The sequence below is a fragment of the Falco cherrug genome, chromosome 11 (assembly GCF_023634085.1).
Source record: "Falco cherrug isolate bFalChe1 chromosome 11, bFalChe1.pri, whole genome shotgun sequence".
Taxonomy (NCBI): domain Eukaryota; kingdom Metazoa; phylum Chordata; class Aves; order Falconiformes; family Falconidae; genus Falco; species Falco cherrug.
This window is the reverse complement of record NC_073707.1, coordinates 14,422,871-14,438,691: the sequence shown is the minus strand read 5'-3', so window position 1 is coordinate 14,438,691 and position 15,821 is coordinate 14,422,871. Positions and strand designations below refer to the sequence as shown.

The window sequence follows — 15,821 nt, the reverse complement described above, 5'->3', positions numbered from 1 at the left end:
AATTCCTTTTAGAGAACAATTGATTCAGATTTTAGAAACAAAATGTGGGTAAGTTAATTCTCATAAGGTTTGGCTCATCAGTTTCTTCCTTTTCTACAAAATATGCTATAATATTGCTTGCAAAAAGAAGGTAGGAACAAGGCCAAGAAAGACAAAAAAAAAAATCCAAAATAAAACAAACCACATTTGTTTCCTGCTGTTGCATTTGATTTGAGTTTAATAGCCAATAGGTGTATGTTAAATGTGTTTAATATACATTTATATTTCAAATTATGGTCTGTTTTTCATTTTTAGATTAATTCCTGTGATGGGTCTCATCTCCCTTGTTCTAATTTTCTAAAATGTTTTCATTTCTGTCATTGCAGAGCAGAGAAGATTAGCAAAATACAGACTATACCTGGCTGTTTGGAGATTGCAGTTGATTGTGTTCCTTTGGAACATCCAAGTATGATTCCACTTTATAATTAATTATTATAATTAAATAGGGAACTGTCATAGATTTTTCAGCCATAATTGCTGCTTGAGACAATTCTGGTAGAAGAGCCCGTTGAGGTATAGAAAAATGTATGCAGGGGAGTGTTCTTGATCTGTTTTCATTCAATTACACCATTTTTTTTGTTTCATCCTGTACCTGGCCAGATATACCCCAGCAATATGGAACGTAACGTGATGAATCCACATGTGATGGAAGTCCAAGGACCACCATTTTTTGTTCCCTAAGGGATTAGGTCAAAGAACTGAGTGGACTTATGTAGCTTGAAGTTAATAGCCTTGCACTGTTGGTTGGCTGTGATGCTCATATTCTCTGTGAACATCTGGGAGATGCAGCAGGTTTCAAGAATGTAGACTAGGTGGAGGACTTCATTCAGAGGCCACTCTGGCACCAGTGCAGCAGCTGCTAAGACAGATGCTTCTTGCTGGGTCTTTTATTTCTTTTTAAACTTTCTGTTTCAAGGGCCATGCTTCTGTGAGCCACTGTTGCAAAAACTCAGGACCATGGAATTCCCCTGAAGCCTATCATCACACATCTTTATACCATCTTAATATGGTATTACATAAATAACATAGTTACACTAACATTTAAAAAGCAATTTTTATTTTTGAAACTAAAAGAAACTGATGTCTCAGAGTACACAAAATGGTGCAAAGCAGCTTGGGCCTTGTACTGTTCCTTTACTTGGTGTGCCCTGTGGCCAGGTGAAGTCTGGCTTTAAAGTGTATGTGCTTGTCAAGTGCACAGTTCCTGTGGAAAGTCAATGAAAATTTCATCACTCTTTTAGAGTAACAGCTGAAACATTTCTTTGGTATGGGGAAAATTTGTCTTGCTCTGAATAAGGCTGTAAAATAATTTTAAAACTGTACCAGAAAACTTTCGTGCCGTAGGATTCATTAAAATCTCCATCTTGACTTCAGCCAGCTCTGAAGGAAGCCTTGTAATAGCAGTAACCGGTTCTGTTATAACAGCTCCTTCCCACCCAAAGTCAGTCATGCCAGGCTAGTGCTAAAAATCTTTCATTGCCAAGCAAAGCCACTGAAAAGGAAGTTGGCCAAAGATCTTGTCAAGAGTTTGCCAATACAGTCATGTCTCTAGGGACCGACACTACCCTGCTTCGCATTAGCATCAATTTGCTTTCAACAACAGAAGTAGATCTTTGTTTTTATAAGACTTTATTTACTCTAGCTACAACAAGGGCTGGAGCCATGGTGCATCAGGGGATATTGTCTGACAGTTTAACCTGAAACAAAACTTCTGCCTTTCTGCTGCCGGGGGGGAAGCCAAACTCACGTAGCTCTAGCAAAGGGCAAAAGAGGAAAAGTCTCCTGAAGCTCCCACCACATTACTTGTTCTTTGCGATTTCAGCCAGGATTTTACTGGTTCCATCTCAATATTACTTATTCTAAGTAGTAAGGCTGTAAAGCAAACAATAATATGTGATGGTTTTCTTTTCTGTTCTTTTGAAGACTGTGTAACTTCATCTTTTATTCCAATCAAGCCATTTAATGACATAAAGGAGCATCCACCTACAGTGGAAGTTGAGGAGTTTGTACAGGAATCAACAAAATATTCTCGCCCTTACAGAGTATACAAGAACCAAATATACGTATATCCAAAACACCTCAAGTACGATAGCCAAAAATACTTCAACAAGGTACAGTACGTGACCAATTCAGGTAGTTGTGTACTGCGTGAGCTCTCATTGAAAGTACTCATCACCACCCAAGGAGGGGGAAAGGGTGATGCGAGTCATGGACTTGGCTTTTGATCTTTTTTTCAATTTTTGCCATAGTGAAACATTAATATGTTTTTAACGAAATGAATCTGTGGATTAATGTGAAGTTGTATCAGTGATTCAGAGATAATGTGGTAATAGCTTTTTCAAAATTTTCAGAAGGGCTGTATTTTAATGAAATGATGTGCGCAGATAAAAATAATCTGGGTAATATTTTTAGTTCTTAAATGAAGCTTGAGTACTACTTGCATTTTCATGGTGATTGAAAATTAATTAAGGACAAGACACAGGTAGGCGCTGGTCACTTTGTAATCTGCTTCTACACAGTCGGTTTGAAGCCTGGGTTAGATTTTGCTGGTTCTTCTTGGAAATATTATTTCTAGTGATAGCACTGTGACTTAAAGACATTTTAAATGCTGATACACCATCTGCCATCTGCATGTTTCTCGGAGATTTTGAAAAGAGCTTATTTCAGTGCTTTTAGTTTGCTTGTGTTTTTATGGGTACCCCGCTTCTGATCTAAGCTTTAATACATTCCTGTCTTTTCAGGCACGGAATATAACAGTGTGCATTGAATTTAAAAGCTCAGATGAAGAAGGAGCGAAGCCACTGAAGGTGAGCCACAGTGAGAATATATTCAGAGAACAATGTTTCTGAGGACATTACTTAGCAAACCAAGGAATTGGGGCTATACTAACTCAGAACAATTGAAGAGCAAATGTTGTCATGCATCCTTCTACATGTGCACTGTGATTCTCTTTGATCCCACCTAGTCATAATGATTCCAGCTCACACAGTGCCGTTTTGCAGTGCCAGCTCTAACTGGTGGAGGAGAAAGAATTAGACAATATTAGAAAACTTAACCATTTTTTACAGTACAACTTGCTTATTCTAAAATTTACCTTTTACCCTACACTTCTTACTGAGTTCCGGACATTTGATTGAAAAGAGAGGAGCATAAAATTAGAGAAACTTTAGACTTAATTCTTAACTTTGCTATTGACCAAGGGCTATTGTGTAGTATTGTTGTACTGTAGTTTCCCCACTAATAAGTTGCCATCACTCAGTAACCAAGATCCTCCAGACTGGACTCTGCCAGCAAGGAGATTGTTAACTGGGGTAGCTTTTGTAATGCTGAAAAGTCAGTAAAGGCATTGTATTGTGTATTGAACTGCATAAAAGTGCAATTGCTTTTGTAGTTTTTTTCAGAAAACTTTTAAATTGATAACAGCAAGGAGTAAGTCTAAGGAATCTGCATTGCTTAGTAGAGTGCAGGGTAATTTTCACAGAATCAATAGACTTTCACTAGAAGTATGTATGAAGGTTTGATCACTTAAAATATTTCTTTTAATATTTGATCAAAGTAACTATCAATCTTTAATGATATTGTTTCCAGTGTACATGCATATTAGATATACCAAGAGTAGTATCATCATCAGAATTTCACAATGTAATTAAAGCATGTTACTTTTATCAGTGTATTTATGGGAAGCCAGGTGGACCGTTATTTACAACAGCAGCCTACACCGCTGTGCTACATCATTCCCAGAATCCTGATTTCTATGATGAGGTCAGTCTGTTTTTTCTTTCAGTAAACATCAGCCAATCTCACTTGTTTGTCAATGAGACAGAAAAATATGTGTAAAGAATACTTCTGTTACAATAGCTTGTGTATCTGGATGGGCCTGTGTTATGCAGATTTACATACAGCCTCACCTTTTGTTGTTTGGGGTTTTCTTAAATCATCACAGTGAATCCTGTTGTAAGATGTTCTGAGTACAGTTAAGATGCTGTAGAATTAATTAGGAACAGTCTAGCTTTCTAAAATGCACATCTGGATTACGTTAAGGGTCCAGCTGCATCTCTGGATTTAATGGAAACAGTAATTATGATGAAGGGTGGAGCCAAATGTCAGAACAAATCCCTTTCAGATACAAGATCTGCACTGGGGCCTTTTGGTTGATCCGGTGGTCTGAACAGAATATTCAGTGACATGTAGTGGCTGCAGCAAGTCATTTAGCTGGTGCGTTTGAGGATGCAGCTATAGAATAGCGTTCACTCCTGGGCCTTTGCCAAATGTTAGTCCCGTATGCATCTTTATGCTTGACCAAAGCCAAGTATTGATTCCCCAGGCTTTCTGCAGGTGAACTTAGTTCCACCCTTTCAGTGACTAGTGTGTTTGGTGGCCTGTGAATGTCACATGTCTGTTCTGGATTTTCCACTACAGCTCTATGTGTAACAGTAAGGCTGGCAAACAGCATTAGTATATAGCCAGTGTTTTCCAAACTGTTGGCTTGATCTTGGAAAAACTTCCTTTTTTTCAGTTAAAATTTACTTCATAAAACACAGGGACAAGATTAGCAGATAATGTACAACTACCGGTGAAGTATCAATTTTAAGCTTTGTGTTTAGGAGTGGAGGTGGAGCTTCAAGCATTACATCTTCAGAGATCTTGCAGCCCCCGCTACCCCTTTGCCAGCAGTGTTTGGGGTTTTAACACTTCTGAAAACATTCTTCATGTGATGCTAGTGAGCCATCTGGTTGGGGCAGATTATTTTCAACTTGAACAAAGAGCTAATTCAGATCTTAATAGCTGATTTGGCTGGAAGAGGTGTGCACCTGTACTGAATGTTCCTAGTAAAGCAAGTGCAGTTTTTAAAAGAATGCAGTATGTTATCAAGAAAGTTGTCTTAATCTCCATGTCTGAATCCCCATTTCATATCTATGATTATGGTATTAGATTCTTACCCATAAGCTGATTTACATTGGTCAACAATTTCTAAACCTTACTTCAAGCATAGGATTAGCTTGGATAAATGTTATTATAGCTCACAAGGGCGAAGGGTCTTTTTTATTAGTTCTTGTAACATGTTTTGATTATTTTGTATTTTTATTCCAATAGGTTAATAATATCTCAAACCCAATCTGTAGTGATTCATGGATGGCATGATATGGGATTTAAGACTGAGCAGAAATTGTAAATAAACTTTTATTTTTGTGTCAGCCTTTATTACTTGGTCTTTGCCTTGAAATGATGATGAAGCAGTAAGCAGAGATGTTGTTTTAGTTTGTGGTTTGGTCATCCTGAAAATATGAGAACAGTGATGGCTGTTTATGGCTGCTAGAGTGCAGGTGATCACTTCTAAGCTGGGTCCATCACTCTTTAGTTCTGTCCTCTTTCATCTTACACTCTTTCATCATAAATGCAAATACCCATCCACAAGACAGACAGGAAAAAAACCTGTTTTAAGTAAAAGTGATGGGTGATCATCCCAATTTCCTTGAGAGAGCATCTATTACCCATGCACGCAAACATTAGCCAGCAAAGGCAGGCTGTGCTTAGACCTCTGTGTAGAGAGAGATGGCACTCATTTAGACCATCTCTGATGCCTGGTTTAATCGATTCTTAAACTAAAGTGAGGTGTAACATTTTACATTTCAGGTGAAAATTGAACTTCCCACTCAACTCCATAAGAAACACCACATTCTGTTTTCATTTTATCATGTCACCTGTGACATAAATGCAAAAGCTAATGCCAAAAAGAAAGAGGCTCTGGAAACACCAGGTACCTGTAGTAGAATTACTTTCAATTATAAATATAAATTATGTACATTCAAATAAGGATTGCAGAATTTCTGGCTGGATATTATTGTCTTCCTTTGAACTTGAGAAGCTTGTTTTTCCAAAGAATCATATTGATTTGTTCTTGTGCACAGTGGGATACACATGGCTTCCTTTGTTGAAAGATGCCCAGTTAGCTTCGCAAGAACACAACGTGCCAGTGGCAAGCAGTCTGCCTCCCAATTACTTGAGTCTTCAAGAGCCAGTTAGTGGAAAGGTATTAAGTCGTACTTTCATATTATTCAAATGGCGCAGAGCATTTATTTCCAGATGTTTTACATGAGATTTGCATTTGCACATACCTGGAAGTGTAAATGACAGGGTATCTGTTTTAGAATATTCATGTGCATATCATAGACTATATAAACTAAGATATGTACCACTGCACTGAGAGTCATATGTTGCTGATTCACAAGTGTATATGGAAAAAGTGTATTTTATAACAATAGTATACCCAGTTTCTCCAAAGAGTGAATGAGAGTGACCAGACAGATTCTTTTCACAAACTCAGGCCATGTGACATCATTCATTCTGCTGCTGACGTGATCCACAATCATGCTTCATTCTCCAGTTTTGTGGTGTGATACCCTATTTTCCCATTGATCGTGTCCACTTTGGATTGTATCTGCCTCCTTGTGTGTGTTTGTCATGAGGACAGGGTGGGACAGTGATCTGGTCCCTTGAATGACAATGGTTGGGGGCTTGTGCTGAAAAGTGGGTTTGTATTGCAACGGTTCTGTGGTTGTCAAAGCACAGTAGCCTGCACAGTTCATGCACGCACATGTGCAAAGCTATGCAGTGAAAATTTGATGCAGACTTGAATAAATAGGAAATAAGTGGGAAAATGTGGTTGTTTGTTTTTTTGTTTTTGTTTAATAGCAGATTGGCTGTGATGTAAAATGGGTAGATAGTGGCAAACCACTTTTCAAAGTCTCTACTTTTGTTGTATCGACAGTAAATACTCAGGTAAGCCAAATTTCCTCTTAGCTCTGTTACCTGCTTACAAACAAAAAGTGTCAAGGGATGTCTGAAAGATGTTTTAAAATCTTGTGTGAATTTGTTTCGTTAACTTTTAAAGGTTATTTTAATGTAGAAGGGCAAGATGACAATGACAGAACACACATTTTAAGGATAAAAGATAAATTATTAAAGATTATACCAACATAAAAATCATGGAATATCTGTTTAGACAGCAAGAAATTAAATTGTGAATGCCAGGAAGAAGTAAAAATCTGGCCACTGAAATCCCTGAGATTGTAAGGAAAAAAATATTGCTCACAACACTGAAAAAAATTGTGTAGTCAAAGCACCTAGAAATAAGTTATATAAAGCAGCTGTGCTGGGCGATGGGTCCAGCTAAATTAAGTTGATCTGTCTGTCTTGTGTCTGAGGCAGTAGGGTCCAAGTGTGTTCTTTGATATCACAGGTGGTTGCTGTAACCAATTTATGGAGCTGAATTCTAATCCTTTCTATAATACATATTAATTCTATAATAATTCTATAATATAGAATTCTATAATTAATTCTATAATACATAATAATTCTATAATACATATTAATGTGAATGTTTATCGTTTTAGGACCCATACCTGAATAACTTTTTCCATCAGTGCCAGGAAAGGGAAAAGGATCTGTCCCAGCCTCCTACCTCAAACTTTATCAATTCTTGTAAGGTAAGTAACCTGCAGCACAAACTGTGCTGTAAAGTTGTATTTAGGGCTTTCTCTCAACTGATCCATCACTTCACAACTCTAAACATGGCACAGACTTCTCAGGGGGCCATGGGTCCGTGACATCTTCAGTTGGACTTGGTGTGACTGGTCACAGCGCTGTCTCCTATCCCCTCTCCTTTAGAGCACGGCTGCATCTGCCCCATCAGCTTTGATAATCCAGCCTATGCTAAGCCTCAAACCCTGTTAAAGGATAGTGTGATGTTGCTCTGTTGCTCTAGGGAAGTCTGGGAAAAGGAGCTGTAGCCTATGGAGCTGCGGTATTCCTGCTAGTCCTCTCTTGCCTTAGATGCGTTGTATGCTTACCTCCTACTTGGCTCTTCGTACTTTCACTGTAAACATCTGGATGCTCTCCAAAGGGCTGTTTGGGGAAATTTGTATGTATAAATCAAGGGTGCTTGTTGCCTATCACGTTCTGAAATCAGAAGGAACGTACCCTTTTTGCAGAGATGAAATGAATAAGCAAGTACTGCATTAGATGGGACCGTGTTCAGTAGAGGACAAAAGCTGTGAGAAAGGAGGAGTGTAACAAGCAAATTATTATGACGAGAGCATTGTAGTAACAATTGTAGTGACAAGAGCAGCAGGTAAATGTAGGGCCGTGATTCTTTACCTATTCGTGAATGGTGACATTCAGAGTTCTTGCTTTGCAAGCCATTTACCGAACTTTAACAGGAGGATAAACAAGAGGACTGAAGGGTAGCTGTGACACTGTTCCACAGTGCTAGCTTTAAAACATTGTACATATGAGTTTTATTTATTATTTTTCCATTTAGCCGTCTGTAATATCTAACAGGTGTTTGGGGGTTTAGATGTTACCATCATGTAGGTGCTCTTCCCCTTTACTTCATTTATGTTTTCCTGTTTGACTGTACCTTAACCAGATTTTATAAAGCTGCTTGGGAAGAGATTTTTGCTTTAATAAGCAAATATAAAGTTCCAATAAATCATGGCAGTTCTCTGGGCATGTCCCTAAAGGTGGCTACTACTTTTTTTGATAGATGCAGGTAGACCTGAAAAGAATTGCTTTGTTCTTAAATAGTCTTGATTTAAAGAAATGATTAAGGGATGTTTTAAAAAATCAAAGCATCAGACTGATTTAGAGGTTACACCTCTCCAGAATGAAATTCTTAACTATTGATGTTTGGAAAGCCATTGAGCATATTGGACAAAGTTTAGGAATCCGTAAAAGCTTTCCAACTTTCTAGACAGTAAGTCAGTTAAACTACCAAAATTGCAATGTTTTTTACTTGCTGTTTGTAGTTTACCTTTTAAAAAAGATTTCAGTAATTTTATTAGAATATAGAGATAGCATCATATGCAACAAGGGTTCAACTATGCAATATAACCAGGAAATAAGTAGTTTTCCCCAGAGTGTTTTGCTTTTCTTTATAAATCACTAATACCTTTGAAGAAATTCTGGAATAATTTGGAAATGACTGAAATGAAAACTAGGAGGAATACAAATGAGTGAGTTTGGGGCTTTTTTTAATTAAAAGCTCAATATCGTCCTTGATCAGAGAAGATAATATAATGTCAGTTCAGTCAGAGTGTTAGTACTACTTTTTACCAATATGCTTTTAACATAATTGTTTTAGCCAATATCAGGTCTCTGCATAAAAGGAATGTTTTTTCCTAAAAATGTAAGGAAATGCATGTCTTGAGAACAGGAATTAAGTTCTTTTCTTTCTCTTACATACATATCCTTAGTGAAATGTGAAATTTGTGTTTGCTTTCTCTCTCTTTTACCCCTCACCCTTAAGTCAGGGCAAAGCAAAATACTGGATTTCTGAAAAGCAGACAATACCTACAACTGTGTTGATGGTCATATTTGAAACAAACTCTATGGGAAACCAGTTCCGTACTTGGTTGTCCTGTTTTCCTACTGCTATTACACCAGTGGCTGTGCTGCATTTTACCTGCTGAAGCAGGAAATCAAGTTTCATTGCTTGTATTGGAAATCCCTCATTTTCTTTCTTATATCTGTTACAGAATTTGCTGAGGATCGAGAAGATCCATGTAATTATGAATTTTCTTCCTGTAATACTGAATCAGCTCTTCTGGGTTTTGGTGCAAAACAGTGATGATGAAGTTGCAACAGCTGTGACCAGGTATCTGAGTATTTTCTGTAGGAGGAAAAGAATTCACTCTAGAGTGCAAATGTAGATGTTAGTCCAATTTTAGCTGCTCTTACAAAGGTTGACTATGACATTTAGACTTTAGTAGGTGAGAATGCCTGCTTCCCCCTTAAGACAGGGCTCTGCAAATAATGCATGGAAGAGCATGGTATCATGCAGCTGACTGATACCAACCAGGACATCACTGACTATGATGGACCTGTCTCTGTACCCTGAGACAACCACAGGTAAAGGTCTCATTCTTAAGGAGCTAAGTGCTTCCCAACAAAGCTGAATATCTGGTTTGGTTTATGTTTGGGTCTGAGGGATGTGGAGTTGAGCATAGGAAGAGCTTGGCATCTTGCCACATCCAATGCAGAGTCAAACAACCAGGTTACACTGTTCTGGGGCATTTTTTAATTGGAGTGTATCAGCAGTAACTGAAGAGCAATGGAAGCATTTTCCAGTGAGCAGGCAAACAGCTGGAATGATTTGCTGAGTCTCTCACCCCTCACATAATGAAATTGTCTTTATTGATGCTGTTAATCAGGGCAGCAGGGAAAAAAAAAATACTGGAGAGATTATTATTGGTCTCTGCAGGAGGGCAGAAAGTTTCATTGCATTTTCTTTTGACCATAGAGGTGTTTTTGTTGTGCTTCTGCCCATAGCTAAACATAGGCACTACAATACAACTAGTAGGAAAAAATGACAACTGTCCTCAGCAACCCTGTTAAGACTAATCTGCTCTCAGTATATTTTCTTTCTTTCTTTCAACAAATTGCTCTTCAGAATTAGTTCCTGAAGAAGGATTAATTAGGAAAACTTCAATGAGCAAGGAAGCAGAATTCCTTATCTTAGCCTTGGAAAGCTAGTTTCAATATCCTTTATCAAAGGATCATGATACCTTGCAGAGCCAAGTCCAGTTTTACCACACCTAGGCACTAGGATTAGAAGAACCTCTCCTTGTAAAAGTGTCATTTCATCGGTGCATACTGTCTGCAAAGGGAAAGAAGCAGTCAGACCTTTGTTCAGGACCCTGTTACGGCCAACAGATGAACTGAAGTTAAGGCTAGAGAGAATGAAGAATTGTGTCCCAGGCTAGAATTTTGGTATGGGTTAAGTGACTGGAAAATAAGTGCTATAGAAGCAGCAGCTGTTTAAAAAATAGTTTTAATGATTAGGTGGAAAAATGGAAGGATTTTAATTTTTTTTATGCTTCAGATTTGATTATACGCCCATCTGGCCAAAAAATGAAAATATTCTCAGTGTTTTTCTTGTATGTGTGGTAGCTTTCGTGTTGATAGAGTTGATGTCAACAGGAATACACACGTCTGCTGTGTGTGCCATTCATTGATGTGTCCTATATATACACATTGTATTTTGTTCTGAATAGCTTGAAGCAGCTTGTGTTGAACATATTAAAAGCAACAACAACAGAATGACAGCATAGATTGGCTTATGTGTTGGGGAAAAAACATTACTCCTTTTATACTCTCTCAGGGTTATTTACTTGTCTGGAGGCCCAGTCATGTCATCATTTCTCTGTCTCATCTTTGCCAGAACTTATTTCAATTTCAAATCATAATAAAGGCTGCAGAATCAAAATGGGTACAACTAATTTTGTCATAGCTTTTGTGTTTTGCTACAAGTTTTACTTCTACTAACAGCAAGAAGTAAGGTATATGAAAAAATCTGATTTAAAAGAATTACAAAGCTTTTGAATCCAATAATAAGAATTGTACTAAACACTCAAATCACCATACTAGTCAAAATGAATATTTGTATGTGGACCAGAGTCGGGCATATTAACAATCCATTTTAGTCATACCATTATTATGCATACCCCTGAATTTGAGATACAGTTTGCTAATTTTTCACATTTGAGAATCACGAACTGTTTCTTCCCCATTCTTTTAACATAAAAATATAATTATAAAATTGCAGTCTTTTCTATATTAAGTATCCTGAAAAAATGAGATCCCAATGATCTCATGGTTAATCTCATGGTTAAGTTGAAGAATTCTTGCTCAGACCTGTGTTTTCTGAAACAGGATGATCCCAAACAAAGATGTCCCAGGTACAAGTTGAAGATAAAACTTTGCTGAGCACTTGGTCTCAAGTAGCACCATCTCTTCTGTCAGAAGCTGTGTTTGTGACAGTGGGTGCCAGCACGTCCCAGGCAATTTTCTCCCCTGCTGCTGATCACCAAGCTGATCTGCAGAAGCTTGAAGTATCTATGGTTGCACCAAGTGTCCAGCCTCTCCATTCTGCACGGGTGCTATGTTCAGCTTTTGCTCCTGAATGCTTGGGCACTTGGGCTGGGGCTGAGTCCGAGGTTCTGGGGAAACAGGGCAGGAGAGGGGCGTGCTCGGGCTTGAGCCTAGGCTTCTGTTTGCCTTTGATTAGCAGTGCCATCATGAGCAAAGTGTCAGAGCTTTACAGAATTACCAAGATCTGAGAGAACCTGACACTTAGCATTCCCAGAGAAAGAGGCTTTTGCCTCTCTGTTTCAATAACATACTCTCATTTTTCTTATTTCTTACCAACCAAGGTCTGTATAAACTTTGGTTAGTTAATAGTTTTCTTTTGTTGTAATGTCTGTGCAGTTATAATGATTAAAACCGGATGCGTTTTGTTAGATGAATATATAACAGCACAATCCATGCAGGTGGAGGGCCCAAGGAGTGACTGTTTTCCCAGTGGGACGGTGTCTGCGCATGCTGTTTATCATTTGTATCGCAGCCCTCATGGACTGTTTTAAATGAGGTTACAATAGCAGAAGAATGTGATGCATCAGATAGACTTTCTCTGCCTTATGACACAAAACAGCTCTTTTTTTTTTTTTCCCCCTTTTTTCATCTTGCAGGGTTCTTACTAACGTTGTTGCTAAGTGCCATGAAGAACAACTAGACAACTGCATCAATTCATATGTGACGGTATGATTGCTGTTATACCATTAGTTGTTCTATGCCGGGGCGGGGTGGTGTTTGGTTTTCTGTGGGATTTTTTCCCCGTTTACTCTCAGTTGTACTTGTCTGTAGCTTTCTCTGCATTTACATCATGGCTTTTTGCCACTAGTAGGCTGAGTGACTCTGCTTAGGAAACTAAGATTTGGAAGAGTCTGAGTCAATTCTTCACCATGAGTTTCTTGTGTCACCTTGAACAAATTACACTGCCTCTGTGCTTTAAGGGCATCCTGTAGAGCAGTGAGTGTCTTTCTCTAGCAAACTTGGCTGTATCCTGGCTTGCAACCTTACTCCACTGAGGAGGAGGAAGGGCTGCTCCTGTTTCCTCTGCATAGTGCAGCTGGTTTTCCATAGGACACCAGGCTGAGGAAGCTGCAGTGCACTCTTAAAGGGCACTGGGATGGGGGAGGGACAATTCCCCATAGTCAGCTGATGACTAGAACTTAGATTTTAGAAGCAAGACCTTGTGCAAATACCCTTCCACTGAGCTTCTAGGAGTGTAGGCTTAGTGTCAGTCTTTGTGAAATGATGTTAAACTGAGAATTTCCCACCTTGCGGGGTTTGAGGAGGGGGGAAGGAGGACATAAATACATGAAAGATCATGAAACTTTAGCTAAGTAGGTACCAGTGAGAGACATTTAATGTAGCTTGTGTGCAGTCTGTAGCATTCTTCTTGACTGTGATGAGATTTATCACTTCAAAATAGCTGGCCATCTGTATTACACATGCACAGGGTTGCCCTTATTGTAGTTGAAAAGGATCCACAGGTGGTAATTTTTATGGAGGAGGTACTTCTGGATGCTCTTCATGGCTGCAAGATGGCTGCATGTTTCTCAGGAAACTATAGGTTTTTAGCTAAGCTTTTGATTATTTTCTTAAGTCATGATTTTAATTTCGAGATCCTAACTCTTTGCATGTGCTATTGTACATAAATTCTTTTCTTATCTGTTGAGTATAGATTCTTGTAACTGTTCCCTGTTTACTCAGCTGTATTCCTTCATTATTATTTTGAAGAAGAGGGTAGATATAGAATATGTATGGGTATGTTCTTTGTATGGAGTCTGGTTCCAGGCAAGCTTTAGTATTACCTAAAAAACCAAAGGCATGACCTCTTTAATGATGTCCTTGTTATCTGTGTCAATTGAATATCCATTGAATGACTATGAATAATACTATTCATATTCAGCAAGTATCTCGTCATCAGTATATTTGGGTAACAGCTTTATAAGTTGAGAATTTTATGAAGAAAAATGTTTTTAAGTAGAAGAATATATTAGGAGAAGAATGTATTAACTGCTGTTACTGGCATGGACAAGAAAAATTAATAGAAAAATGAATGTCATTTAAGGGTGTTACACTTTTTTTCCCCTCTTCACTTGTGTTAAATTTTTCCTCTCCTTTTTAATTGTAGGGAAGAGAGCTGGAAAATTTTGTTCTAGTCTTGCTAGATGAATCAGTAATGAATACGTTGTAATATCTTTGAGTGCTATGTTTATTAACTTCTTTGTGTATTGCAAATAGCAGCATAGAGGAGAATTGCAGGTTGTTAGAAGAACTGAGGTAGATACTGCCATCACTTTGCCTCTTGGCCTGCTCAGGTTCAGTGGCGACAGAACTAATGGAGGTCGTAATAGCAATGAAAGAATCCCCCGCAGTTGTGGAAAGAAGCTATGAGTGACAAATGTCTGTATGGGCTTCTGGCTGTAATAATATTCTGATTCACTGTGCAACAAGTAGTTTTCATAACATACATTTGTAGATTATAAGTAGTATAAATTACATAAGTTTGGGGGATGGGGGGTGTTGTGGGGTTTTTGTGGGTTTTTTATCAACTTTAGGAATAAAGTGTAAGCAATTACATTCCTGATGAACTCAAACTTTAGCGTGTTCATGGGTAGAATCATGAAAATATGGTAGGAGTTAGGTTACTAAATGGGAAAACTTTTTTAATTTTAGTGTTGACAACTGTAGATTGGTATTTCCATGGTATGGATATGCTTTCATGCTTCGTAGAGGTATGTGTTTACAGGTGATGTATCTCAGCATCTTAGTAGTCAAATTTTAAGTCTCAAGTACTCTGGTTTAAGCACAGAGGAATTTGGCTGAGGTCCAGCAGAACTGTTCAGGCTCCAAAATAAATAACCTATGTAATATATAAATTTAATTAATTACAATAGGCACCTATGGCAGCTAAATATCTTTGAAATAAGAGGTGATTATTAGGCCACACAAAAAGTCCATTTAGTTTGTTTTCCCATTTCCAGCAGCAGTCAAAAGCCAATAACTGTTAATCTCTTTTATCCATCTGTAAGGAAATTAATTCCTACTTTAGAGATGCTGGTTTGGGAATAAGTAAGTTGAGAATTCTGAGTCACTCAGATGCAATAATAATGCAAAATTACACTGACTTAACAACTGGACCCAGAAGTGTCAAACTGCGTAGGGAGAAGCTTACGGCATCTGCTCTCGAAACAAAGCTGAATATTAGTAAGATATTTTCAAGTGATATTCCTTTTACCTGCCTGGTAGAATTAAAAAGGTATTTCATTCCAACTAATGCACTGGCAGAGCTCTTGCTCTAGGGAAGGAGCAATGGATGCCAGCACCAAATCATCAGATTAAAATGTTGAATAAAACACATGCTAGAGTTATGAGTTCTGAACAACTTGGTAGATAAATTCTTCTCTTGAGGGCTTGATTTCTAAAGGGGTACAGTTTTCCCCTTCTGTCAGCATCAGTGGGTGCTCTACACCTTTCAGGATGAAGAGTTGTTACCAGCTCTGACTGGCTGTTGCCACTGGAAGGAAGGTGCCAGTGAAAGGTGGCCCTGACTGGGTGGGTGAAGAACCCTCCGTGCTGGCTCTGCTTCCTTATTTTATTTTATTTTTTTACCCCCTGGTGAAATGCCTTGAAAGACAGTCTAGCAGTGTCAGCACCCTGTGGTCTATTGGAAAAAAAAATAAATCATAGCACTGACTTTAAGCAGAAATTCCTCTTGATTCACATTAAGCTGAAATCAACAGGGAGTTGTGTTTAAAACTGGGATTTTGTAGGGGAGCAGTGTTGTGCTCTTACTGCTAGGGGAATTAAACTTTTTGTGAATGCATTGTTCAACCAAGATATATTTTGGCAGCAAAGGTTGTCAGCTGGTAGTG

General features: G+C 38.2%; 1 protein-coding gene across 11 annotated transcripts in view; it reads left to right on the top strand.

Moving 5' to 3' along the window:
- DOCK10 (dedicator of cytokinesis 10) overlaps nucleotides 1-15,821 on the top strand; it is a 162,615-nt gene that overhangs the window by 106,384 nt on the left and 40,410 nt on the right. For 10 of the 11 annotated variants that reach the window (XM_055723165.1, XM_055723164.1, XM_055723167.1 and 7 more), the window contains 10 exons: nucleotides 366-445; nucleotides 1,963-2,150; nucleotides 2,781-2,846; nucleotides 3,709-3,801; nucleotides 5,674-5,797; nucleotides 5,949-6,070; nucleotides 6,733-6,819; nucleotides 7,434-7,526; nucleotides 9,576-9,694; nucleotides 12,567-12,636. In XM_055723165.1, coding sequence (XP_055579140.1) covers nucleotides 366-445; nucleotides 1,963-2,150; nucleotides 2,781-2,846; nucleotides 3,709-3,801; nucleotides 5,674-5,797; nucleotides 5,949-6,070; nucleotides 6,733-6,819; nucleotides 7,434-7,526; nucleotides 9,576-9,694; nucleotides 12,567-12,636 — 1,042 coding nt within the window. The remainder of the gene's footprint in view (nucleotides 1-365; nucleotides 446-1,962; nucleotides 2,151-2,780; nucleotides 2,847-3,708; nucleotides 3,802-5,673; nucleotides 5,798-5,948; nucleotides 6,071-6,732; nucleotides 6,820-7,433; nucleotides 7,527-9,575; nucleotides 9,695-12,566; nucleotides 12,637-15,821) is intronic. The other variant, XM_055723161.1, reaches the window with a different exon arrangement.